The sequence below is a fragment of the Pipistrellus hanaki genome (assembly GCF_964339955.1).
Source record: "Pipistrellus hanaki genome assembly, chromosome: 13".
NCBI classification, from domain to species: Eukaryota; Metazoa; Chordata; class Mammalia; order Chiroptera; family Vespertilionidae; genus Pipistrellus; species Pipistrellus hanaki.
The window spans coordinates 55,235,236-55,262,809 of record NC_140515.1 but is presented as its reverse complement, the minus strand read 5'-3'; the positions used below and the strand labels follow the sequence as shown (position 1 = coordinate 55,262,809).

The 27,574-nt window shown below is 52.0% G+C and overlaps 1 protein-coding gene across 1 annotated transcript in view; it reads right to left on the bottom strand.

Moving 5' to 3' along the window:
* Positions 1-27,574, bottom strand: part of LARS2 (leucyl-tRNA synthetase 2, mitochondrial) — an 82,492-nt gene that overhangs the window by 18,709 nt on the left and 36,209 nt on the right. Inside the window, exons 8-14 of the mRNA XM_084902042.1 lie at positions 24,075-24,182; positions 22,544-22,703; positions 17,095-17,199; positions 12,913-13,028; positions 10,985-11,268; positions 8,202-8,300; positions 4,529-4,666 (exon numbers count right to left, since the gene is read on the bottom strand). Coding sequence (XP_084758168.1) covers positions 4,529-4,666; positions 8,202-8,300; positions 10,985-11,268; positions 12,913-13,028; positions 17,095-17,199; positions 22,544-22,703; positions 24,075-24,182 — 1,010 coding nt within the window. The remainder of the gene's footprint in view (positions 1-4,528; positions 4,667-8,201; positions 8,301-10,984; positions 11,269-12,912; positions 13,029-17,094; positions 17,200-22,543; positions 22,704-24,074; positions 24,183-27,574) is intronic.

The following is a 27,574-nucleotide window of genomic DNA, read 5'->3' as shown; positions in this document are numbered from 1 at the left end:
AGCACTGAGTGAGTCATTGATTCAGTTACTTCCACAAAGAGCTGCTCCGAAGCTGGAGCAAGGTGCCCTGCCGTGAAGGACAGAGGTCACTTACAGCCTTTGTGTCTAGACCCACGTGGGACACTGGGCCTTTGTATTAACCTCTATCCAATTCTCCCCACCCCAAGGGGAGCCCTTCCTCTGAAGAACATAAACTTGTATCTGTTTATGTCAAGGGTTCAACTCGATTTATGTAAACCCGGCCCGCAGGCTGTGTAAGTCCTGCGAAATCACGTGGTATGGCCCTGCCAAGGCTTTAGGGGTGAGTTAATTAAATGTTTGACCCAAGAGACCAGGCTAATTTTTTGTTTTGTTTTTCCTCACCTGAGGACATTTTCAAATTGATTTTTAGAGAGAAGAGAAGGGAGGGGGAGAGACACACGGAGAGAAGAACATCGATGTGAGAGAGCTACATCGATTGCTTGCCTCCTGCACGCACCCCGACCAGGGCCAGGGACTGAGCCTAACAGGCAGTTTTTAAGTGGATAATTTTGTATGGCTCGCGAGTGATAAGTATTCAAATGGCTCCTGGCAGGACAAAGGTCCCAGCCCCTGGAAACAAATCGTCTCCGAGAGAGCACACCATCCACTGGTGACGGAGGCAGGACCCCGTGTCCATCCTCGGGGGTGATCGGGACCCAGCGAGGGACAGCGGTTTCCATGGAGAAGAAATCAGAAAGGCAAGGCGGAATCACAAACCCGACACCCCCGGTACCACCACGGGAACTCCCTTATTCCCCGAGGACCACAGCTGTCAACGTGCTTCGCTCCTGACACGGATCAGTTTATTTTTACGTGCAGAGCTCTCTGGGTCTAATGAGAAGAAGATTATCTTACGTATTTAATTTGCGTCCTGAGTTAGTTTTCTGTGCAGCAGACTTCCCGTCCATGCGTAATGAAACTGGCTGTCATATACATTCCGGAGGCTTTAAGAATGACATTGTTTATCTTTCAAAAATGTAAGAACACAAATCCTCTGACCCAGCATTCCCGTGTTAGGACTTGAACCTGCAGACGGGATTCCAAATACCCACCAAGAGTATTGATTGACAAAGAGTCATCAGACCTTTTAATTTTTTTTGTAACAGCAACTGAACAAATATAATAGATGACTGCTTAAATATGTTATGGCATCTCCATATGGTGGAACACGATGAATAAGTTAAAAAGAACAGAATATGCACATTTAATCCTCATCTGAGGATATCTGTCCATTGTTTTTTAGAGAGTGGAAGAAAGAGGAAACAACAGAGAGAAACATCAATGTGAAAGAAACACATCGATTGGAAACACATCGATCGGCCAAGGAGGAGCCAGCAACCAAGGCACGTGCCCTTGACTGGAACTGAACCCAGGACCCTTCGGTCCGCAGGCCGATGCTCTATCCACTGAGCAAAACCAGCCAGGGTAAAAAAGAAGATTTTTATGTGCTGTTATGGAAAGATCACCAAGATATATCACTGAATCAAAAAAAGCAAAAGACATACATATAACGTATGTAACATGTCAAAATGAGTATATCAATAGAAACATGGAGCTATGCAAAAATTTTTTGGGGGAAGAAATCAAAAGACACTGTTAGCAGGTTGAGGAGAAGGGTGCAGGGCGGGATGCGGGAGATTTCAGTGTTCCCTTTCTATGTGGCTAAAACATTTTAATCTTAGTCATGCATAATCACTTCCTATTGTTAACCAGGGCTATCTGGCTAGGGAGAAACTTTTCTCTGCAATTAAAAAATAGTCTAAAAGCCCTGACCAGTTAGCTTAGTTGGTAGAACTTTGTCCCAATATGCTAAGGTTGCAGGCTCGATCCCTGGTCAGGGCACACACAAGAACCAACCAATCAATGCATAAATAAGTTGAAAAACAAATTGATCTCTCTCTCTCTCTTTCTTTCTCTCTCTCTCTCTCTCAAATCAATAAATAAAAAATTTAACAATATTCTAAAAGATGTTGCATTAAAAAAGGACAAATGAATCATGTAAAACATGGTCATGGAGCTGGCAAACTCACAAAAGAACTCATAGTTGGACCTTCACGAAAGAACATGACAGCTATTCTAAAGCATGTGCTTTGGAAAAATGGGACATGACTTTAGATGATAAGATCAGAGATTCAAGAAGGAAGAGTGAGAAAAGATATTAGCAATTCCAACCACATTCCCACTGGACACTTCTGTGGGTCTGAGAAGCTGAATCTGAAATGTACCTGGGAGAACAAAGGTCCAATCACAGCTAAGATACTCCCAGAGAGAAAGAATAAAGTAGTAGGACTTCCCTCACTGAATATTGAGACTCATAAAATTAAAATAAATCCAGGAAGTAACTAGCACGGCAAAGAACAAACAAACCAAGGGATAAAGATCCTATAATACGCCCTTGCTTATATGTGAAAATTTGATTTATAAGGGAGAGGACTCTACTGATCAGGGCGGAAATGGATGCTACTGAGACACTGAAAGCAATGACAGGTTATTAAAATTTACTACATTAAATTACAAGGTTTTGTTCATTAAAAGACATGAAAGTAAGGCAAGCTAAGGACTGGGGGGAAATACTTGCAATTCATACAGCTAAAAAACATTAGCATCCAGAATAACTCAAGAATTCCAACAAACAATAGAACACTACCCAGAAGAAACACGGACAGCCCAGCCAGGGTGCCTCAGTGGTTGAGCACAGACCTATCAACCAGAAGGTCACAATTCCATTAGAACACATGCCCGGGTTGCGGGCTCAGTCCCCAGTAGGGGGCGTGCAGGAGGCAGCCGATCAATGATTCTCACTCATGATTGATGTTTCTATCTCTCTCCCTCTCCCTTCCTCTCTGAAATCAATAAAAGTATATTAAAAAAAAAGAAATACGAGCGAAGGACACAATCAGGGATTCAGTATAAGAGGAAACACAGGGGACCATAAACCTTAAAGACGTGCCAAACTTCAGTAAGTCAGCAAGGTTGTTAATGCAGATCTAGCCCACAGAGCAATCCGTTCTATAATCACCAGTTTTTCAAAATGTAAAGCTGTTGTCATGAAAAAGACATAGATAGAGCAACAGGAGCCCTCATCGCTGTGGAGAGAGTGGGTTTATGTAGCCAACATGGTGTTCCTGAGTCAAGCTGAACATGTGCAAACCCCACAAGCGGCAGCTCTCCTCTCAGGGACACCGCCGAGAACCGCTGACACGTGCGCCAGGAGTCACGTACAAGAATGCTCACAGCAGTTTGTTCAGAACTGCACCAAACAGCCCAGCAACCGCTACCGGGGGTTTGGGCACATACACCGGGTTCTGCATTAGAATCCATTCCCTGTAACGGACACCGCAGTGCGAGAGAGGTACGATAGGACTCCGTGCAGCAACGTGGATGAACCAGGAGTGTTGAGCAAGTAAAGCAGGACAGAGCACGTGAAATAGGATCCTACTCAACACAGGAAAACGAAACAGTGCATATTGTTTAAATACACACACACACACACACACACACACACACACACACACACACACGAGATGCCTCTGGCAGGAAGATTCCTGCTATAGTCACTGTCCCGCCTGCTTCCCTTCCTTCTCCTCAGATCCGCTTGGCTTCTTTCTAAGCATCTTTATGCAAATTAACTGCCATCTTGATTTGGTTAATTGCATCTTGCCCTGATTGGCTGGTGGCGGGGCTTGTGGGCGTAGCAAAGGTGTCAATTTGCATGTTTCTCCACACACACACATACACATATGTATACACACACACACAGATGTGATACATTTAAAAAGAAAAGTAAGAGAGTGAATAATTCAAGATTCAGGGCAGCATTTGGTTTGCTGGGCGAGGGGTGGTGGAGGAGGAAGAGGGATGTTAGGATTGGAGAGGGCACCCCAGGATTCCAAGGAACCTGTAATACTGTTTCTTAAACTGAGAAGAGGGTGCATGGAACTTCACTGTATGCTTTAAGTTGTTTAGAACATTAAATACATATCATATATATATGACATACTTCATGGGAAAAAGCACACACACATCTTTCTGAACATCCTGGGGAGTAGATCACAGGCCAAGAGGAAGAGAATTTATCAATGGATTCACAATGTGATTCCCTAGCTTTTAATCCGTTACATATTTTTATCAGAGTGATATATTGAGGCAGGATTCAGTCCAGCTTGGAAACGGAGCTTAGACCGAGGAGCTAGAAGATAAATATGACCGAACCTGAGAAGCGACAAAAAGCTGTAGTGAAACTCATAAACCGCTCTCTCTGCCTCTCAAGTAAAAATCTCAGACAGAAAGGGCTGAAGGCAAGATTTGATGGGAACACGCAGTACCACCTGCTACAACAATTAAGCAACAGACACACACTTCCAGTGGTTCAGGCCGACCTGACCGCTAAAATATACTCGACAACAGAATTCTGTGACATACACACACACTGGCTTCAGTACGGAAGCCCGCTTTCAGTTGCTGTTCATGGTGCTGAATTCTTTTGCAAAGCGGCCTGACTGCTCACCTGTGCTTGACCATTTTCTGATCGTGGCAGAAATGACTGAAGAATCTCGCATAGAACAGGTGCATGACAGCGTGCTCCTTCCCCCCAATGTACAGATCCACAGGCATCCAGTAGTCCGCCAGCGCGGGGCTAAAAGGGCTGGGAGAAGGAGAAATGACCATTTTTTAAAAACCTGCTTTGCCACAGTTTCATAAATAAGACAGATGGGCTGTAATTTGCATATGCCCTGAAATAAATTATGTCAGAGAAAAATGCTGATTTCCTTTTTAAAATATAATAAGAGAGCCCAGCGGCCATGCTCAGTGGTCGAGCGTGAACCAGGAGGTCACAGTTCAATTCCTGTCAGGGCACATGCCCGGGTGGCAGGCTCGATCCCCAGGGTGGAGCATGCAGGAGGCAACCGATCAATGATTCTCTCTCTTTACTGATGTTTCTATTTTTCTCTTTCTCTCTCTCTCTCTCTCTCTCTCTCTCTCTCTCTCTCTCTCTCTCTCTCTCTTTCTCTCTCTCCCCCTTCCTTCCTCTCTAAAATTAAAAAAGAAAAAGGGGTATTTCTGTATAAAGCATGTTTGAATATCTAAATTTATTTTAAATTTTATTTTAATAGAAAATTGAGCCAGGACCGGTTTGGCTCAATGGATAGAGCATCGGCTTGTAGACTGAAGGGTCCCGGGTTCGATTCCGGTCAAGGGCATGTACCTTGGTTGCGGGCATATCCCCAGTAGGGGGTGTGCAAGAGGCAGCTGATCGATGACTCTCTCTCACTGATGTTTCTAACTCTCTATCCCTCTCCCTTCCTCTCTGTACAAAAATCAATAAAATATATTAAAAAAAAAAAAAAAAAAGAAAAAAAGAAAATTGAGATTTTTAAGTCCTTACCAATAGGGGGCAATGTGGCATTTACAATGGGGACTGTTATCATGAGGACACTAAATGTTTATTTTAAAACAGAAATTCAATCTTATTTTTTAAATGCAGACAGCAAGAGCTTGTATTTGGCTTCTAAATGCAATGAGCAAACTTAGGGTACCTGTCAGAAAGGAGCCCACAACGCCCTGTAGTTCACAGAGACCCTAAAAGGAAGGTTTCCTCATACTCCCGGCCCTCAGGGATGCGGGGGCGGGAGAAGGAAGGGAGAAACCACTTCCTGTGATGATGACTATTGGAGGTGTGTGTGTGTGAGTGTGCAGGTGTGTGTGTGTGTGTGTGCAGAGGTGTGTGTGTGTGAGTGTGCAGGTGTGTGTGTGTGAGTGTGCAGGTGTGTGTGTGTGTGTCTGCGAGTGTAGAGGTGTGTGTGTGTGTGTGTGTGTGTGAGCAAAGGTGTGTGAGTGTGCAGAGGCATGTGTGTGTGTGTGTGCAGAAGCATGTGTGTGTGTGTGAGTGTGCAGAAGTGTGTGTGTGTGTGTGTGTGTGTAGAGGTGTGTGTGTGTGAGCAAAGGTGTGTGAGTGTGCAGAGGTGTGTGTGAGTGTGCAGAGGCATGTGTGTGTGTGAGTGTGCAGAAGCATGTGTGTGTGTGAGTGTGCAGAAGTGTGTGTGTGTGTGTGTGTGTGTGTGTGTGTGTGTACATGTGTTGGGGGGCAGTGCAGGCTGGGACAGACCTCTTCATTCCCAGGGACTGCCCTCACTGAGGCCATCAGTGCAGTGCACGCCTTGGCAGGAGGTGTACTCCATGATTCCAGTATCTGAATCCCTCCCCCGCCTCTCCCCCAGCATTGGCTCCGCTGGCTCTGGCTCCTGTTGCTAAGCAGGTGAGCCTGTCCAACCACCACGCGTTAGCATCTTACTGCAGCTTGGTCTCTCCTGCAGTCACTCTGCCAGAATTCTAGTAAAATTAAAAAAAAAATTTTTTTTCTTTGTGAAAAATGGTTCCCCAGAGAAATCCAATGGCTGATCCAGGTGACAGAAGAGAAAGGGAAGTCAGGATGGTACTTAGCCCCAAACGAGTTTCAGATATACTAAGGACGGAGATGCTGAAAGCAGCTACAGCTCGGACCTGCGACCTGCCCGGGGACCAACGAGGGAGGCCCGAGCCGGCGCTGAAATGGGCGGCAGACTCTGGAAGGAAACGAGCTCCTGGCGTCCCCAGACTGGGGCTGAGGAGGCTCAGCACTGCCTCCCTCCGGCAGGAGGTCCCGCCGCTGCCGTTCAGAGTCTCCCTCATCTATGGGAAGCTGCTCCTCGAAGGCTCTGAGAGGGGCACAGCCGGCATCCCGCATCACAGCGGCTGCTACTCAGTGGACCCACCACAGAGCCTTCTGGAAGGAGAACCCAGGAGAGGGTCCCTCAGTGGGTGAGCCGGGGCCATCCTGGTGGTTCCCAGCCTCAGCAGTCACCCCACACCCTTTCTGTCTTTGCTGGTTGCTGTTCCCTCGCCCGGCTCACCGGGATATTAGAAAAAGGGGCCTTTTTACACCGGGGCTCTGGTTTCAGAGCAACTGTTCCCCTGCAGACAAGAGCGAGCCGGCAAGTCCTCTGAGCACAGCAGCTTTTTTGTGTTTTTTCCTGTGCTCGGCGAATGCTTTCTTTTGTTTTCATTCTCTCTCTACTTATCTGACCTCCTGCGCTCCTCCCCTCATTTATCCGCCTTTTCAAGGGAACACACGCACACAGATAAAAACCTAACAGCAGGGGAGGGTTTGACATTCGGAGCAGTGCTCTCCGGCCCCATCCCTTCACTAACCCCTTCTCCCCACACACCTGCCATTCCTCAGCCGCGTTTGATCCTCTTAGCTGCTGCTTCTGACAGTTATTAAAAAATATGTGCAGACTCCTCATTGATTTATCAGTTTTAGATTTTAACTGCTGACAGTGTGTGATAAGAGATGGTGTTTCTTAGCTCTCACACTCCCTGCTCCTACCCTCCCTGCATAGTTCCATCATTATTTCCAGTTGAGCAAATGACATTAGAGCTTTGTAATTGCATAAATGCAGGCCAGTGCAGGGCCAGGGGGCGTGGCTCCGGCACTTCCCCCTTCCCGTGTGCTTTATCTTTCCTGTGTGCTTTATCTTTCCCGGGCTTGGGACTCACTTGGCCACGAAGAATCTAATTCCATCATCTCACAGGCTCCCTTGACAAGATCTGCTTCAAGGAGCAGAGTGACCAACAGCGCCCAGCAGTTCCACCTGTAAGTCCACTGGGCCCGGCCAGCGTGGCTCGGTGGTTGAGCGTGGACACATGAAATAGGAGGGCAAAGTTCGATTCACAGTTAGGACACACGCCTGGGTTGCAGGCTCGATCCCAGGTGTGGGAGGTGCAGGAGGCAGCCAATCTATCTCTCTCTCCCTCTCCCTCTCCCTTCCTCTCTGAAATCAATAAAAAAATATATATATATGTTAAAAAAAATAAATCCACTTGGTGTCCTCGCTGTGCCAGGACCAGGGCAGAGTCCTCTTTGCCTGACCGGGACTCTCTGATGGGCAAGCTTTGCACGAGGCATCCTGTTGGTGGGGCCGAGACGGCCTCGAGCTGCATTGTGGTCCTCGGCTCTTCCTATCCACCCCCGTCCTTCCCTGGGCCCCTTCCCCGGTGTGGGACCAGCTGCACGGCCGACTCCCGCTCCCTCGCCCTTCATTGCTCATAGGCACCTCCCCCAGGCAGAGTCCTGCACGTCTAATCCATGCGGCCTGTGCTTCTGGGAAGTCCCTGGTGGACACGTGTGGAGCGGGGCTCACCTGTGTGCATTCTGGGGGTCGGTGTACCGGAAGTAGTACCAGGCGGAATCCACAAAGGTGTCCATCGTGTCTGTCTCTCTCTTGGCTGCGCCCTTGCACCTGGGAGACAAATGAAGTCCGCCCGTGGGTCTCTTTAAATATTAATGCAGCGCCCCACCAGCTTTCGGGAAAGCTGTGGTAATGAGGAGGCCTGTGAAATGCCCTCAGAACAACGCACATCAGGGAAGGACCGTTCGGAGAAAGCTCTTTCGGGTTGTACCCTCCGTGTTTTAAAGAAATTCTCGGAATAGGAACATCAGTCTTTAACAACTAGAAGCCTTACTCTGCACTTCTCCGATGGAACCTGGTAGGAAATCTAACAGCCTAAAGGGACAAGACGAGAACCAGTGTCTTTCTTGCGCATTAACCTCTATCTCAGGCGTGCCCCACGCCTCCAGCCAAGCCTCCTTCGTGATGCTTCAGAGGCAAATCGATTCACAAAGAGAAGCTGAAACCCAAATGCAGCAAGACGTGGCACTGAAAAATGAACTTACTTTAAAAAGTTGCTCTGGGGGCAGGGGGCAGAAGTGCAGGGTGACCTTGGAAGACAAATCGCCTTGAGGCCCGAAGGCAGAGCCGCCACAGCTGCCTCAAACCGGAGAACCGGCCGCCAGCCTCCTCCCAGCTGTGCAACAAGTGGCCCAGCGGGGAGCCTGAAGCCGCCCCGGGTGGGGGTGCCCGCACCCCGAAATACGCAGCCCTGCAAACCGGAAGCCCCTCCAGAGGGCTACTGAGCACACATTGACCCACATCCGCTGCCTAAACACGGCTCCTCAAGGAGGGTGAAGGCAGTCCTGCTGTTCCAGAAAATCGATGGAGACACTGGGGGGTGAGGGCTGAAAAGAAAAAGCAACCCTCAGCCTGGGGATAGGTCCCGCCAGGGCCCGCTGTGGAGCACGTCCCCGGGGTGCTGGGCCTGGGGAGCGAAGGAACTGGTGCCAAAGCCACATCTTCTGGGGACCAGGGAGGGTGCCCTTAGCCACGCCTGGCCTCAGCCCCCATGAGGACCCACTAGGCCCGTGGGTGGGCTGAGCCAGCTGTTCGCAGTGGAAAGCCGCAGGGGCAGACACACACACACACACACACACACACAGCCCGGACTCCGCACGCTCCCTTCAGAGGCACGGAGGCAGGGCCAGCCGCCCCTCCAATGCTGCCGCGGGCCCTGACCACTCTTCACAGGCGCGATCTCACTTCATCCCCAGGGACCCTGGGGGCTAAGAGGCAGATAGTACTCATGACCCTATTTGCAGATGAGTAACCGGGGTTCAGAGAGGTTAGGAAATCCTCCCAAGGACTTGGAGCTCAGGGGTAAGGACGCCACGTCTGCTGGGCTCTGCTGCCTGGGGTCCTCACTACCGTGCTGCCCGCTAGGCCACACTGGCCCGGGGGGCTCTCAGCCCTGGAACCAAGGCCTGGCTCTGCCCTCCAGGATCCTGCCTCCGGGGTCCGAAACCTCATTCTCCACCAGGCCCTGCGGGCCATCCACTTCCCCGAAGGAAAGACCTTTGTCACTGCTTACCAACAGAGAGGGAGCACCAGTGTCCTCCCACAGCCCATGCTTCTACCCAACGTGTCCTTCCTACGTTCCTTCCCACAAGCCCCTCTCAAGTCTCAAGGCTGCCTGTGTGGGGCCCCGGAGGACTGTGGGCGGGGTGGATGGGAACATCGTGGCAACAGTTCTGTTTACTGAACGTAGGTGGCACCGAGAACAGCCCTTCTGAATAGCCCTTCGGGGGGCGAGGGGGGAGGGTGGTATTTTAGTTCCTGATAAAGAAATCAAAGCTCAGAGAAGCCAAAGGGCTTTCCCAAGGCCACACAGCTAGGCTGAGATCTTACTGTCTCACGCCCAGGCCTGAAGCGTCGTTACCTAATTCTCAACCTTGAAACTCAGCTCTGTGCTGGCAGAGGATAGGTTATTTCAAAAATACTCTCATCATGATTTCTCTAAAGCAGAGAAAAGGGGCTTTTCCACAGAAGGAAGAAAAAAAAAAAACATAGGAACTTGGTATCGATTATTTGTTTACATAATGAGCAGATAAGGCATCATCAAAATTACACTTGAGACAGGCCAGTGAGTTGACAGAAAAACACAGTCCCACTAGCACAACGAGGAGAAGGGAAAGGGGGTAGGTTTGAAGAGCGCAAACCCTAAGCAGGCTCGCTGCGGCAGCCGCTCCTCAGCTCCTGGGATAACCACTCTCCCCTCTGCAGACGCTCTCTGGGAGGGAAATGAGAGAGAGTGGTCCTTTGCAAACCTACAAAGACCGCGTGACGGACCCGTCAGCTGGACCCGATGCTTCTGGGGAAGATGCGGATGGACATGACTGCGCCCCCATCCCTGCGCTGGGCCCAGACTCCAGCCCCTTCTCTCCAAGGTCCCAAAGGCCCTCCCCGGTGTGGCTCAGTGGATAGAGCGTCGGCCTACGGGCTGAAGGGTCCCTGGCTCGATTCCCGACCAAGGGCACATGCCCGGGTTGTGGGCTCGATCCCCAGTGGGGGGCGTGCAGGAGGCAGCCGATCCATGATTCTCTCTCATCATTGATGTTTCTATCTCTCTCTCTCTCCCCCCCTTTCCCTTCCTCTCTGATGTCAATAAATATATATATATTTTTAAAAAGGTCCCAAAAGACCTACGGTATTCTACCAGCCCAGTGGGAGACCCAGAAGGGAGCAGAGTTAGCCCCAGAGAAAAGGGAGTCTGAAACCCCAGTCAGTGCCAGCCGGGGGGCGCGTCCGCTTACCTGGGGCAGGGGCAGTTCACCCACTCGGATGCCGAGGCCAGCGGAGAGCCTCCCTTGCCGGTGAGGGCCGTGATGCTGGGCAGGGTCACGGGCAGGTCCTCCAGCGGCACCGGCACGGGGCCACAGGCCGGGCAGTGGATCATGGGGATCGGGGTGCCCCAGTAGCGCTGCCGGGAGATCAGCCAGTCCTTCAGCTTACCGCTGGTCACGTCTCCGCCCACTCCCTTCCTCCGGGCCTTCTCGGTCACGGCGAGAAACGCATCCTGCCGGCTCAGACCTGTGAACTGAGAGGGGAAGGAGGGATCCATTCCTCCCTGACCAAGAACAAGCCTCGGGCCCGACTGGCATGGCTCAGTGTCGAGCTATGAACCAGGAGGTCACAGTTCGAACTCCTGGTCAGAGCACCAGTCCGGGTTAGGGGCTCAATCCCCAGTGTGGGGCGTGCAGGAGGCAGCCGATCGGTGATTCTCTCTCATCATTGATGTTTTTATCACTCTCTCCCTTCCTCTCTGAAATGAAGGAAAGAAGCCCCACAAATACATCTATATCTCTAACAAGCACCACCCGTGCCACCCCCAGGGCAGCTGCGTTTCTCTGGGTTCTGTGCACTTTGACCTTTGTGAGCCCAGGTGCTTTCGCCCTTGTGGGCCCCTTCCGCCCGAAGATCATAGCAAAAAATTATATTTTATGACTGTCTGGAATAAAAATAACTGTAATTTTTACCCTAAGATTTCATTTTGTTCTTCTGATTTTAAAAGAAAACCTTTGGGGTGCCCTAGGCACTGCATCCTCAGGGCCATCCAACGGGTAAGTGGCCCTGGCCCCGGGGCTCCCCAGGCACCCCCTGCTGAGACCATCCACACCAGCATGCAGCTGCCGGCCAAGAACTGCAGCACGTGTTTTTTTTTTTTTCTTTAACGACTGCTCCTCTGTTGGGGGGGAAAGCATTCAGAAAAGAAAGATTCAGTATTGCCCCAAAGCAGGGGTGCAGTCAAGCAGGGAAGGGAGAACCAGAAGCACCTTTTGTACCTAAACATTTCCACTTTACAGACGGCAGGCCATCGCCCTGAGAGCAGAAAGGAGAAACTCTTTCACCTGAGGCTTTCGGAGAAGGAAACGAATGGAAAGGACCGGTGCTGTCAGCCCTGTCGGTGCCCCGGAACCGGATCAGGCCCGTGACCGGCCCAGGGGCACCCAGATAGGTCTGACCCGTCTGCCCCCGAGCAGCTCAGTCACGAGGCCTAGGGATGAGGGAGCACAGCCGTGCCGGTCGAGGGCAGCTCCTCTGAGGAAGGGCCGGAAGTGTCCCCTGGAGTTCAGAGCTCTCCCCCAGGGCCCCGGTCCACTCCAGGAGGCATCCTCCATGTCTCCCGCTCCCTCTGTCATACACGACTGGGGTGCACATGCTCACAAAGTCTACCTTCCTCCCTGGCCGGGTTTCCCAGTGGTCAGAGCATCCTACCGATTCGCCAAGGTTGTGGGTTTGATCCCTGGCAGGGCACACACAAGAAGCAACCAATGAAGGCAAAAGTGGGACAACAAACTGATGTTTCTCTCTCTCTCCCCCTTCCTCTCTCTCTAAAAACAAACAAAAAAAGGAAGTCTATCTCCAAGCATCACTGTTTTCACTTTCCAGAAGCTCATGAGCAAAAGCAATTTCCTGGAAGAGGTCATTTGTTCATGCACAGGAGTCTCGACACGAAGCCTCGTTAATGTGATCACCATACTCTTCCAGAACTGGGTTCGACTGAGAGTGGATAAACCTCTAGACCTTGGAAAAGAACATCTTGTTCCCACAGCTTAAGAAAGGAGGCTGCGAGACTTGGTGTGGCAATGAGTGAGGTGGCACCAAAGGCAGACGTCTCCTCAGACTATGACAAGGTCCCGGAGTTAGAAGTGAGGCCCAGGCCCAGGCCCCGGGCACCAACCTCCGCGGAGCCGCTCAGCCTCTCCGTGCCGTCGGGCAGCGTCTCGATGACGTCGGAGTAGGACAGGCCCAGGGCTTGGGCTGTGACGGTGTCCTCGGGGCTGGTGCAGGGAATTCCTATGGAGAGGGGAAGAAAGGACAGAGCGTCTCCTTTGCAAGTGCCCAAACCACAAAACGATCAGCAGCACCGACACTTAGCATCAGCTTCTTCAGGGACTCGCTGCCTTTTCCCATTGCAGAGGCTACCGAAGCTCCCACACTCGCCGGAGAAAGGGGCACCGTCTTGGAGAAACCCAAGGTCAACCAGGTCACCCACCACCCACCTAATAACCAGGTCACCCACCACCCTCCACCTAACAACCAGGTCACCCACTACTCACCCTAACCCACCACCTAACAACCAGATCACCCACCACCCACCCTAACCCACCACCCACCCTAACCCACCACCCACCATCCACCTAACAACCAGGTCACCCCCCATCCATCACCTAACAACCAGATCACCCACCACCCACCCTAACCCACCACCCACCACCCACCTAACAACCAGGTCACCCCCCCATCCATCACCTAACAACCAGGTCACCCACCACCCACCATCAAACAACCAGGTCACCATCCATCCATCACCTAACAACCAGGTCACCCACTACCCACCCTAACCCACCACCCACCAACCAGGTCACCCACCATCCATCTCCTAACAACCAGGTCACCATCTCGGTATTGTTTCCTTTACGTCTTCTTCCTTTGCTTAGTTTCGTTTCGGAAATAGTCGTAATTCTAAAATATACGACCTGGGCCTGGCCAGCGTGGCTCAGGGGTTGAGCGTCGAACTATGAACCAGGAAATCACGGTATGATTCCCAGCCAGGGCACACGTCCAGGTTGCGGGCTCCGTCCCCATTAAGGGGCGCGCAGGAGGCAGCCGATGGATGAATCCCTCTCATCACCGATGTTTTCTATCTTTCCCCCTCTCCCTTCCCCTCTCTGAAATAAGAAATATACTTTAACATATACAATGTGGGGTGCTCTGTGCCACTGAGACAGTAGTCACAGTCTCCGGGGGAAGAGGAGGGAACCCGCTCAGGGACAGAGGGCGTGTGCTCGCAGAGGCAGGCTGACCCCCCACCCGGCACCCGGAGAAGTCCACGCAGCCGGGAGTCGAAGCTGGAACTGATTTTCCATACTCGATCCGTTCCCCGAGGCAAGAGCACACGGTGAACAGACATTTATTCCTCAGCCCACACGCCCCTGAGGAGATGGAGTCCGCATGAGCTAATCACCGCTCCGGAGGGCCACGGCCGGCTGCCTGGGCGTCGGCGGGTCCTAAAACAGGTATTTCAGCGGCGGTGGGGGGCCTCCCCCAGCAGCACTGCCCCGGTCTGACACACAAAAATGTCCCTCCGACTGCCGGGGGTCCCCTGGCGGCCCCACGTCCCCTGGCTGAGAACTCCTGCCGTAGCGACAACCGTCAAACTGCCGACATCCTCGCGGGCACAACCCATCTCGTGGCAAATGAGACAACACTACGGGGAACACGCCCAACGCTCAGGTCAGAGTGCCAGAGCGGCCTCTCCGCAGCCCTGGCCCGAAGGGGAGCTTTCGTGTTCGCGAGGCTTGCTCGCACGCTCCCTGGTGAGATGGAAGCTCCGTGGCTCCTGTTCCAGAGGTGATTATTATTATTTTTTTAAAAATATATATATTTTATTGATTTTGTACAGAGAGGAAGGGAGAGAGATAGAGAGTTAGAAAGATCAATGAGAGAGAGTCATCGATCAGCTGCCTCTTGCACACCCCCTACTGGGGATGTGCCCGCAACCAAGGTACATGCCCTTGACCGGAATCGAACCCGGGACCCTTCAGTCCCCAAGCCAACGCTCTATCCATTGAGCCAAACCGGTCTCGGCCAGAGGAGATTATTTTAAAAAAACACATATTTTATTGATTTTTTACAGAGAGGAAGGGAAAGGGAGAGGGATAGAGAGCCAGAAACATCAATGAGAGAGAAACATCCATCAGCTGCCTCCTGCACATCTCCCACTGGGGATGTGCCCGCAACCAAGGTACATGCCCTTGACCGGAATCGAACCTGGGACCCTTCGGTGTGCAGGCCGACGCTCTATCCACTGAGCCAAACCGGTTAGGGCCAGAGGAGATTATTGACAGGAAGCACCGACAAAAGCAAATAAACGTTTGCGATGGACCTGAAAGCCGCTGACGGGTAAGGACCCACTGAGAGCAATGGAGCGCTCGTGGTATTCCCGTGTGCGGGCTGGAGCGGTCAGTGCATGGCCCTCGGCGGGTGCCGCACCAGGGAATGTATCTGACAGCGTGCGCTGGCCACGGTGCTGGCCACGTGGGCTCAGGACACGGCACTGTTTGTGAGACGGCAAGATTACCGCGTTACCTGTGGTTGGGTTTCTGTCTGTTCTTGGAGGGCAAGAGGCAATAACTCAGAGAATTTTAGTTATGTAACTGTGGGAAATCGAGACAACACAGGAGAAATGATTTTCCCAGCATGCCTAAAAAAATCAGATTTTTTTTTCTTTCAGACACTCAATTTATGTCAGTACTTTGACTCAAGATGCAAAAGAAAAAAAGAAAAACCACGCCAGCAAGCGCTGCCGTTATTGTTTATCGTGGCCAGCGGTCTTAATGAATTTTACTAATGATAAAACGCATAAAAGCAGAGATGTCATTTCCTTTAACATGCTTTCTAGCTTAAGCTGTCAGAAGAGAATGCCCTGAGTGGCTTAATAGCTGTGTTCTGTGTGGGTGTTTCTTCTAGTCACTTTGTCAGAAAGGAATCTGAGAACTGTGAGGAAAAACACGATTTTGATAAGAAATGCTATTTTTCTCTGTGCACCAGGAAGCAGAGTGAAATAGCTTTCTGTGCAGGGTCTGGCACTCGGAGACCAGCTGAACTACAGTAGGAACGTGGAAAAGAGGTGTGAGGGCAGAACTCAGATGGACGGTTGGATGCCGATCATTTAGGACGCTCATGGTCGACCACTGTGGCTCAGTGGCTGGGTGTCAACCATGAACCACAAAGTCACTGCTTTGATTCTCGGTCAGGGCCCATGCCTGGGTCGCAGGCTCGATCCCCAGTAGGGGGCGTGCAGGAGGCAGCCCATGGATTCATGTTTCTCTCTCATCGATGTTTCTGTATCTCCCTCTCCCTTCTCTCTCTAGAAAACCAATTAAAACGTAATTTAAAAAAAAATAGAGTGCTCATAATGAGTAAGGCTGCCAAGGATATCCAACTTACCGTTCTAAATATGCCTCCCGTTGTGCTGTTGTTTCACGATCCTTTTCTTTTTTTAAAATATATTTTATTGGTTTTTTACAGAGAGAAAAGGAGAGAGATAGAGAGCTAGAAACATCGACCAGCTGCCTCTTGCACACCCCCTACTGGGGATGTGCCTGCAACCAATGTACATGCCCTTGACCGGAATCGAACCTGAGACCTTTCAATCCGCAGACCGACGCTCTACCACTGAGCCAAACCAGTTTCGGCACGATCCTTTTCTTGAACAGCTCAAGCCCCCCTCTCCTCAAAGCCCTCACCAGAACCCCAGCCCGCGTGGATGGTTTGTGTGTGGAACCCCGTCTGGAAAGCTGCCATGGGGTCTGAGCCCTGACATGGGACTTTCGCCTGAGCTGTTCTGTTCCCCACGCTGTAGGCACACGTCTCGCCAACCAGCTCTGCTGCAGGGTCCTCGGGCCAGACATCTCTGATTATTCTCAACAGCAACGAGCAAGGTGCGATACACCTGATGCTTTCAAACTGTAGTTCTTAAATGGGGGTGGTTAAATCAAGGGGGGCATTCCTTTCTACAAAGAGGCAAACCGGATCATGGCGCCAACGTCAGCTCTTTCACTTGACAGCAACAGGCTGGAGTTTTAAATCTTTATCGTTGAAAGGATTACACATGTCCCCTTCCCCCCAACTCCCCATGGACCCCTTCTAGCCTGCCCCTGCCCCCACCCCCACACCAGGCCTTCCCCACACTGTTGTCTTTGCCCATGGGTTATGCACATGTGCATACAAGTCCTCTGGTTAACCACTCCCCATCCACCCATCCTCTCCTGCCTTCCCTCTGGGATTCGACGGTCTTAGTATTTTGATCTTAAGCCGGGTAATACACGATCCCAGCTACATTGCAATAACTACTCACCTATTTTTGAGTCCGGAGAGTCCTCAGATTCAGCGTCGGCCGCGATGACGACAGGGACCTCCTGCTGGGTGAGCATGTTCACGGCGGTCACGGGCGTGAGGCAATCTGACAGCGAGAGGGAGGACCGTGGATGCGGTCAGAGGGCCGCCCGCAGCTCAGGGGAGACGGCGAGAAAAAGAACCCTCAGGACATCCCCGCTTTGTGCTAATGGTCCAAGAATTTCTTCTTGGAAGGTTTTGTTGGATAATTCACACCAGTGGGAATCAAAAGACTAACCAAGCACACGAAAATGTTCATCCATGCTCATAACCGAAGAAGTGAAAATGGCATTTTTCCTTTCCAGATGGAGGAGGAAAGACGTTCCCACCCCCCCATCACCTCCTTCTTCCTTTTGAAAAACCTCAACTAGACCGTCGATGAGCAACCCAGAAATGGGCTGTGGTAACACGAGGAGGCGTCTGGAATTCCAAACCGCAGCACGTGAAGGTGGAATGGGCCAGAGAGCAGAAAATGACCGAGCAGAGAGTTCCAGGCGCACAAAGACAAATTCTCTCCCACACACCCTTCCTCAGGAGGTGCAGGAGGAGGTGCTCCGGCAACAGGACAGGGTAAGTCACGAAAAGGCAGACCCGGGATCCAGGAAGCACAGGGAAGAGGGAGGTCACTTGCAGAACAAGGGCAGAGGGGGGTCCTAGGAGGACAGGGCGCAGCAGAGGCCGGAGGGTGACCATGAGCGGACACAGGGCCCCAGGGAGCCTCAGGGCACAGGGAGCCAACACGGGTTGGAACGTGCAGAAAACTGAACCGAGAGACATTTAAGGAGCTTCTGGGAGGGTGTGGGAAGCCTTGGAAATTCAAAGAACACAAAGCAAATGAATAAAATGAGAACACTGTGAACTTCAGGAGAAACAGGAAGTTACATAAAAAGGAAGATGGAATCACGGTGTCCGTGGCTCAGCTGCGGGGGTATCTATGTGGTCATTCTGAAGCATTCACCGGAAACTCTCCGTCTGAAAGGAAGGTGGGTGCCGCCGCTGCAGCTGGGCGACAAGCCACACGCACATCAACCTCCACTGCATACACGTGGGGCCGGGGACACGCGAGAGGACCCACAGGAAGAGGGGCGAGAGTAGTGAGTCCACGTGAGCTTCCTGTATTAAAGGTCTGGATATTTTCCCCCTTCCACATAAAAATTCTGTGATGCCGGTTTTTCAATTAGAAAAACAAGTGCTCTTTAAACTTAAAAGTTTAGGGTCTTTAAACTTAAAAGACTCCTGGTCAAAATCTGTTTCTTGCTGAAACCGGTTTGGCTCAGTGGATAGAGCGTCGGCCTTCGACTGAAAAGTCCCAGGTTCGATTCCGGTCAACGGCATGTACCTTGGTTGTGGGCACATCCCCGGTGGGGGGTGTGCAGGAGGCAGCTGATCGATGCTTCTCTTTCATCGATGTTTCTAACTCTCTATCCCTCTCCCTTCCTCTCTGTAAAAAAAAAAAAAAAAAAAAAAAAAAAAAAAAAAATCAATAAAATATATATTTTTTAAAAATCTGTTTCTTAAAAAGAGCAAAACTCAAGTCTGAAGTTCCTGATCAGGTCTAGTTTTCCCGTATTTCTCATCAATCCTGTGCCAGTGGTGTGACGCAGGAAGGCAAGGAAATCATGGAGACACAAAGCAATTGAAGCACAGGCCCCGGAAGGTGGCAGGCGGGTGACGCTGACACTTTAGTGATCACAGAGGCAACATTCCGGGCAAAAGGGCGCTCTGCCTAGGGCCCCACTGCAGAGGGCAGGCCCTTCACGCCTTCCGGGAAAACCAACCACGCTCTCAGTGTTCAGCAGATCGGGGGGGGGGGAGGGGGGGGGGGCCCACACGGGGGTCCCCAGGGGCTGTCTGTGGAGGTGGGGTCTGTGGCCACTAGTGTGGCCGGTGCCGTGCACATCAGCACAGCAGAGCTCCCGAGAGACCCAGGGCAAAGAACCCTGTGACTTCGTTTATTGCGGGGTGTGTGAGCACGGCAGCTCTGCCCGCCCTGCCACCTCTGCCAGCCCTGCCACCTGCCGGAAGCTGGCAGAGACAGTTCGGTTAAAGAGGGAGGAGTCAGACAACAGGGAGCAATTAATTATTCAGCGCTCTGGGGCTCTGGTCACAACAGCCCCTCAGGGAGACCTCATTTACCTTCTGGCAAAAACATGCTTTGTACACCGCTGGTGACTCAGAGCTGGAATGTGTGGTTCCGAGGCCCCAGGGTCTGAATAATTCAATATCAGGAATGTAGGGAAAGCGTCCAGAAGCCGGCACAGCTTCTAGAACGCTGCCCCCAGTTCCCTCTTGATGCTTTTTTAAAAAAAATGTATCTTTATTGTTGAAAGTATTACAGAGGTCCCTTTTTCCCTCCCTGACCCCCTCCGACCCTCCTCCCGCCCCCACCTCCACTGCACTATGTCTGTGTCCATGGGTTATGCATATCTGCATACAAGTTCTTTGGTTAATCTCTACCCACCCACCCCCGAAATATGTCCGTCTGTTGTATGATGCTTTTTAAAAATGTATATATTTTATTGATTTTTTTTACAGAGAGGAAGAGAGAAGGATAGAGAGTTAGAAACATTGATGAGAGAGAAACATCGACCAGCTGCCTTCTGCACACCCTCTACTGGGATATGCCCGCAACCAAGGTACGTGCCCTTGACCAAAATCGAACTTGAGACCCTTCAGTCTGCAGGCTGACGCTCTATCCACTGAGCCACACCCTTTAGGGATGAATGATGCTTTTCATGGATCCTAGTTCCCATCAGGTCAGGGCTCAAGTAACATGCCTCAGTCAGAGGCGGGCGGCTGAGAAAGGGGGCAGCGCCAATGGTTATGGAAAACTCGACTGCAAGAACTATACAGGAGGGACCTTCCTTTTCTGCCCTCCTACAGGAATCTGTACCAAACAGCCCATCCAGTCCACAACCAATAACATCAGCAACCCACGTCAGAGGTCAGAAAGCCGTGTCTGACTCTGCCACCTTCCAGCAGTTCCCAGACTGTCCCGCCCTCCACGCCGATGACCGCCGTCATTCCGTCTTCACCTGCTCTTAGCGGATGGGAAAGCCGGCACTGCTGCCTCCACTCTGCCGGTCTGGCGCCACCCAGTCCAGGTGCGTCACCCTCTTCCTCAGAGCCGGTCACAACCGTGAGCTGCCAAGTCTCTCAGCAGTCGCCTCGCTAGCACTCGGAACCCTCAAAACCTGACATCCGAGGAAGAACCGAGCCGGCTGGCAGCCGGAGCCAGTTGGCAATGGTAAGTGTCAACGATCAGGGTTAAGGTGTAGCCTCAAAGGCCAAAGGAGGCATAGAGCCACATTCACACGGTCAATTTAATTCACCTTTTGGGAAAACTGCATCCTACTCTGAGCCATTTGGCCTTGAGTGACAAATGCTGCATCAGATGCTAATTAACCTAGGGATTCTGAATAAACTGCTATCTGCATAAAGAATAACTCCACTCTGAAAATGAGAACTGGAAAATTCAGAGCCAAGTACAATGTTCCAGTTGGAATGATTTCAGCGATGATTATAAAGAGGGGGGATCGAAGCTAACGAGTCAGTTGGTGCCAAAATGAAACAATCAGACCAAGTCAGACGCGCTGGTTCCCAAATGATCACAAAAACGCTGCTCTCTGCATTTGCCACGGTAACTTCTTCCGCATGAAACCGATTTAAATGCACACAGCGCTCTTCGCGTCAGGATTCCTTCTCCGATAGCGTGCCAGCTCACTGACCCCCTACCTCATTGTCATCTGTGTCCCCAAATAAACAAGAAGAAAACAAAGCTGAGGGCTCGGTGTTTACATTGCTCCGTTTTTCAATATTAGGTATTATTCAACCACCATGGCCTGGGGAACCTCAAAATGCTCAAGTAGTAACAACTATGTGTTTTCCTTTGAAACGGAACAGTTGAAAAGGCCCAATTTTTTTTTAATAGAAAATAGAAGAGAGATAAAAACACTGGACTTTATAAGCACACCCTGAAATTTCAACTCAAAGGAGTCATTTCTCGACTTCAATATAAAACAGCAAAAGAGATGAAACCGAGTTATCTGTGTCTTGCGCCAGAGTGAATGACACACGCGTCTGGCCGCCCTCGCCGTGACCCCTGTGGACGGCCATCTCCGTGTCCCCGAGTGCGTGGCCCGTGTCGGGCTCTCGGTCAGTGGTTCCCCGACCTGCACCCCGCCTCTGAGGTTGTACGTAAACAATCAGGAAACCTGAGCTGAGGTGACACTGTCTATCCTTCCGACCTGATGTCAGGAAGGCTTTCATTCTGGTTACCTGAAGAGGAGCAATTAAAAAATAAAAGCTTTATATCACCACCCAAAACATTTTTTTGTTTTGTTAGTTAAATAAGTCAAACAGATCCCAGTGATTGACTGGGTGTGCTGCATTGATACTCTAGAAATATTTACATTTCCCCAGAGACCTCCTTCTGATCCATCCTTCCGCCGGCCAGGATCCACCTCCCCTTCCTCTGGGAAGAGCCTCTGAGTGTTTCTCAGACCCCACCTTTCTCACTGGGTAGTCCTGGTGGTCTATCAGGGAAGGTCCCTGGCCTTCCCTTGGCCAAGAAAAAAGGCCAGAGACCCAAGTGAGACCAACCAGACACCTGTCCCTGCAGCAGGGGTTCCCTGAACCCCACGCCCCAAGCCCCGAGGGGGAGGGCGAGGGCGAGCAGATTCCCGCAGTCAGTGGCATTCAAGAGACAGAACTAATTCCTGCTGCCCAAGCTCCCAGGGCTGCTGGTCCAAGTCCTCCTCCAGACCGGTTCTCCAGGGGTTCCTCCAGGGGTTCCTCCGGTCAGCAAGCTCCCCACAGCCTTCCAGGAGGCTCCCCTTTCCCTCCGGGTCAGCCAGAGGTCCCAGCGCAGTGGCCCGCCCCAAACCCTCACCGGCCAGGCATATTCCCCAGGCCAACTCCAGGCCCCTCGGTCCAGTCACTCAGGAGCTCTCTGAGCAGGACTCTGCTCCTCCGCTCAGATTCCTGTGTGAGTCTGTTAAAGTAATAAAATTAAGTTGTTGAAAATGTTGCCTTCCAGTTCTCAGTGGCTTCCTTCCTGCCCCTGTGCATAGTTTTATTTGATGACGGAATTATTAATGAAGCGGAAGATTCTATTCCTATCAGAAAAGAGCTGTGGATCCAGATTCTATTTAAAGGGAAAGCATTGAGCCTCCCGACAGAAACTCAAGAAGCACACAATCTAGTAGCTCAAAGTGCAGCCAGGGGGGTAACTTAACATGGTCAAAGCTCTTTTGTCATCCTCATGCTTTAAAATAAAAAACTAAGAAGCCAGGCGGAGGCGAAGACAAATCCCACAAGATGACATGAGAAAGACAGTGAACTTGGAAACACCGTGAGGCAGAATATAAGACATGATCCTCCTCTGTCTTAGCCTCACCCTGCCGACTCACCTCTGCCGGGGACCAGTGCCTTCCGCAAGGCTTCCTTCAGAGGGCTGTGCCCGTGCAGGAGCCTGTGGCCGGGAGTGACGGCGACGTGGGACATGCCATAAACGGCCTCGGGGGTGGCCGTGTAGGCGGTCAGCTTCTCTCCTGTGACCTGCCCGTCCACCTGGCAGGGGGAGAGCAGAGTAGTCATTCCCTTCTCGGCCCTCCCTCTGAGCTACGGTGCTATCCAACCCCATCCCCTTCTCCCCCCTCCCTCAACCGCAAATAGTGGGGCCAGCTTCTGGCCACAGCCCCAGGGACCGGAGGTCAGGGATGGACCCGGCAGAGGCAAAGGAGGGTGGAAGAGGAGGATCACAGCTCCTCCTTCAGAAGCCCTGCCAGGTGCCCTCCAGCAGGCCCACTTGGGCCCGGATCACAGGTGGTCAGAGCACGCGCAGAGAGATGGCGTCACAGCGGGAAATCTCACCGCCTGCTCGGGAAAGCAGTGGAAGGAAAAGCCTGTCTATGCCAGGGCCTGGTTTTCAAAGGTTTTGAAGCACACACTCCCGGTCTGACGGGGGCTCCCAGGTCTGAGCCCGGAGTGAGCTGGTCACGTGGGTGAGGACGTGGCACGGGAATTGTGAGCTCGGCGACAGGCAGCGGGTGCTCAGTGGACACCAGCCAAGGCTGTCAGGAGGAAGGAACCTGGAAAGGTGGGTCAACTGCCTCCGGTGGCTGTCCCCTCTGAGGTTTTGATTGGGACTGAGTTGAGGGAAGGGTTTGGAGCTAAATGAGCTGGGCACACAGGTCTTGATTGGAGGAGGCGACATCAGAAGGATAAAAAAGAATATCCAGGCAGGAAATGGGAACAGAACAACTCTCCAGCCGGCAGAGACAAAGGGGAAAGCTTGAGGGGATCCTCCAGGGCGGGTGGGCCTTCGGCAGTGACCTTCGGCAGGTCCCCTTTCGTGGACCCTGGGGAGGCCCAGACCCTAACAGCTTCCGGTCTGTGTAGTACATGCGTTCGTTAGTCTCAGCTCCGTTTTTGGACAATGAACCCTCTTGAGGACACAGTGAGAGCTGTGGGGCCGCTGCTTAGGAAGTGGCCACACGTACATTCTGCACTTAATTTCAGGGAGTTCATGGGCCCACCAGAACACCCTCTAGATCTGTGCTGTCCAACGTGGCAGCCAGAGCTACCTGCGGCCGCGAGCCCTTGAAATGTAGGTGCCATAAAAGGACAACAGCAGGATCCGAAGAGTTTGTACTGAAACAGGAGTGCTAACAATAGTTAAACACTTCTACTTTTTCTTTTAAATTGCTCACATCTTGAAATAGTAACATTCTGAACAGAACATGCTATTAAAATTAATTTCCCCTGTTTCTCTGAGCTGTAAAGGCTGTGGCTACTGGGAGATTTGAAATTACGTGTGGGACTCCCGCTCTTTCCGCTGGACACGCTGCCACGGAGCCCCAGGTGCTGGGCTGGTCAAGGGGTTGCAACAGAACAGAGGGCCTGGCCGGCGCTCACTGCCGGGAAGGCTCTGCCGCTCACCTTTAAGGTGAAGTCCAGGTGGCAGCCCACACAGTCCCCGATCCAGTGGGCCTGCATGCCTTTGATCCCGTACCACTCCGGGAGGTCTGCCAGCGCGTCCCGCATGGCCTGCGGGGAGGAGAGAGAACGGAGAGAGAGATGCGCAGGTGTGAGACGGTGAATGACTCGGGGCTCGCTGAGGAAGGACTGGAGGGTGCAGAGGAAGGCTTAGGAATCAGGCCTCCTCTTGCTCGCTTGCCAATCAGAGGTGAGAAGCAGAGGAGCTTGCTCATCAGGACTCCGTTTTATGGGATTGGTCTGGCCCGGGCATATGCAAAGCAGGATGTGCCAGAGCCCCTAACATGAAGGTTAAATACAGTTGTTCCCCCTTATCCGTGCGGGGTGAGATCCAAGATCCCAGTAGATGCCTGAAACTGCAGGTGGTACAGAACCCGATATACACTGAGTGGCCAGATTATTATGATCTCTGAACGCATAATAATCTGGCCACTCAGTGTATATCCTATAACAGGGGTCCTCAAACTTTTTAAAGTGGGGGCCAGATCACGGTCCCTCAGAGAGCTGGAGGGCCGGACTATATGAACTACTAATTCCTACTGTAACACCTGGGCTGCACTCACTGCCCAAAAAACCTGGCGGGCCGGATCAGACTCCTCTGCGGGCCGCATGTGGCCCGCGGGCCGTAGTTTGAAGACCCCTGCAAAAGGCTAATATGCAAATTGTCCCCTCCACCAGGAGTTCAACCAGCTGGCAGGCTGGCCAACCACACATGTCCCTTCCCCATGGCCAGGCTGGCCAGATCCCACCTATGCACAAATTCATGCACCGGGCCTCTCACACACACACACACACACACACACACACACACACACACGCTGAGTGGCCATATTATTATGCATTCAAAGATCACAATAATCTGGCCACTCAGTGTATATTATGGTTTTTCCTATGTACACATTCCTATGATAAAGTTTAGTTAATAAAGCAGCATAGTAAGAGACTAACAACAACAACTAATATTAAAATACAACAATTGTAACAATACAAGTTGTATGAATGTGGGCCTCTCCCTCTGGTAACTGAGCCGCCTAAGTGACTAGAGGGCAGGTAGCTTATACAGCATTGGGCAAAGGGGATGATTGACATCCTCGATGGGATGGGGAGTGACTGAGCAAGATTTCCTCCTGCTGCTCAGGACAAGGAGCGATTTAAAACCTGTGACGGCACCTGCCGCCTCTCCGTCCCCTGCTTTGTCCAGCCGCTGCTGCTGAGCCCTCTGGGTGAGTTTTCCTCTAGGTTGCATTGTCTAAGCTGGGAGATTTCTGGTGGAGGCGCTTTGCTTAAAATACTCAGATCTCAGACAGGACAAAAGATTGAAATGGAATGAAATGGGAATATTTTAATATGCTAATTATGGGAGAGAGAAAAACCCTCCTGCATAATGCCTTACCAAATTTATGAATATTCTTTAAAAAAAATGAAAGCAATTTAAAAATAAACCAAATAAGCTGAAACCGGTTTGGCTCAGTGGATAGAGCGTCGGCCTGCCGACTGAGGGGTCCCAGGTTCGGTCAGGGGCATGTACCTTGGTTGTGGGCACAGCCCCAGTGGGGGAGGTGGGTGCAAGAAGCAGCTGGTGGATGTTTCTCTCACATCGATGTTTCTAACTCTCTATCCCTCTCTCTTCCTCTCTATAAAAAAAATCAATAAAATATATTTTAAAAAAGTCGAAATTCACACCAGACCCGAGAGCCTTGGGGAAAGGACGGTCTTACGTTCTGGCAGCTTTACATTTATTCCAAGGTGAAGGTCATTGAGCAGAGTGTCCCCTGGGACGGCTGTCTCCATCTTATTCCTTCCCGGAGCAGAGCTGCCCCTTCAGGCCGCGGTGGGGCGCAGGCACGGCCGCTCTCTGTCCTGGGTGCCACGGGCAGTGAGAGAGTCGGAATCTGGCTCACCAGACAGGTGGCTCTGTCGTTGGGAGAGCTTGGCCTCTACATCTGTGTCATTGGAGGGTGGTGGTGACCTTTCAGAGCCTCGGGTACTGCCTCCTGGAAGTCAGTGGCCTTAGGACAGTCCTGCTGCCGGCGGGCGGTGGGAAGGGGCGGGGAAGGCTGCTAAGTGTGGCTGCCGTGAATACGTGGCTGTGTGTACCAAGAGGTTAGCCTGGCTGGCTTCCAGGGTGCCTTCTGCGCATGCTCTCCCACAGAGCACGCACGTGGGGCCGCCCCCAGGGCCCCACCCCGAAGGCACGTCCATCTTCCCAGCCGCCCTTTGCATGGCTCTGAGGTGCCCACTTGCTGTCTGTGTGGGCTGGTGGGCGCTGATTGAAAGGTGTGGACCTGCTCATGTCCCGGCCGCCGCCAGGGTGTTCCTGAAAACTTGGAAACAATAACCACCAACGAGGACTGGTCTAAGCACCATTGGGGCGTGGTCACATCCATCCTAACAGCCTTTGGGGGCCCCAGGAGGCAGCCGCGGAAATCAAAACCACGGATCTATTAGAAAAGCTCAGGTGGAAAGCAGAGATCAATTCCAGTTGTCACCGGCTCCATCACACGCCGAGCCTTGTACTTTCTGTATGTGAGGCTCCGTCCCCCTCCCCTCCGGCGCTGCCCACAGATCCTCCCACACGTCTCAGCTGCTCCTCGGCTGCTCCCCCCGCAGGTCTCCTCCCCGGAGCGTGCGGCTGAAAGCACTTTTCATGTCTCACAGAGCAAACAAGCCTTGCAAACGCAGGGCGGGGGTGAGGGGAGAAAATCGAACACATCACAGAACAGCCTTAATAAGGCGATCTTTCTGTTCCAGGGCTCCCTGTAATTGTCACACCAGGCACCGCCTTTATAATTTGGAAGTTAAATGAATGAGAGAGGCTGCGCCACAGCCGTGTTCCCGAGCAGGCCTCCAGCTGCACACGGAGCACACGGCGCTGCCAAAGCAGGTGCGGACACAAAGCCCCGGAGATACTGTGGGCACAGCCCCTGGCCACCCAGCCCCGCTCCCTGCCCCCTGCCCCCTGCCCCCGGCCCTGGGACTGCAGAGGCTGAAAGCCCAGCCTGCTTTCCTAGGCCCCTCGAAGCTGGGGCAGCCACGGGACACGGGACACAGGACCCGGGACCCGGGACCCGGAACACGGGACACGGCTGAGCTGGGCTGAAAGCACATCAGTGGGCTCCTGCTGGGGATGCGAAGGAGTTTCTTGCTTTCCGGCTAGAGAAGCCAGTCCCCCTGCCCTTCCACGGGGACTTATAAAAGCACATATCTGCCCCTCGCCGGTTTGGCTCAGTGGATAGAGCGAGGGCCTGTGGACTGAAGGGTCCCGGGATCGATTCCGGTCAAGGGCACATGCCTGGGTTGTGGGCTTAATTCCTAGTGGGGTGTGTGCAGGAGGCAGCCAATCGATTCTCATCATTGATGTTTCTATCTCTCTTTCCCTTCCTCTCTGAAATCAATAATTAATATATATATTTAAAAAGCATATATCTGCCGCGAAGCCGGTT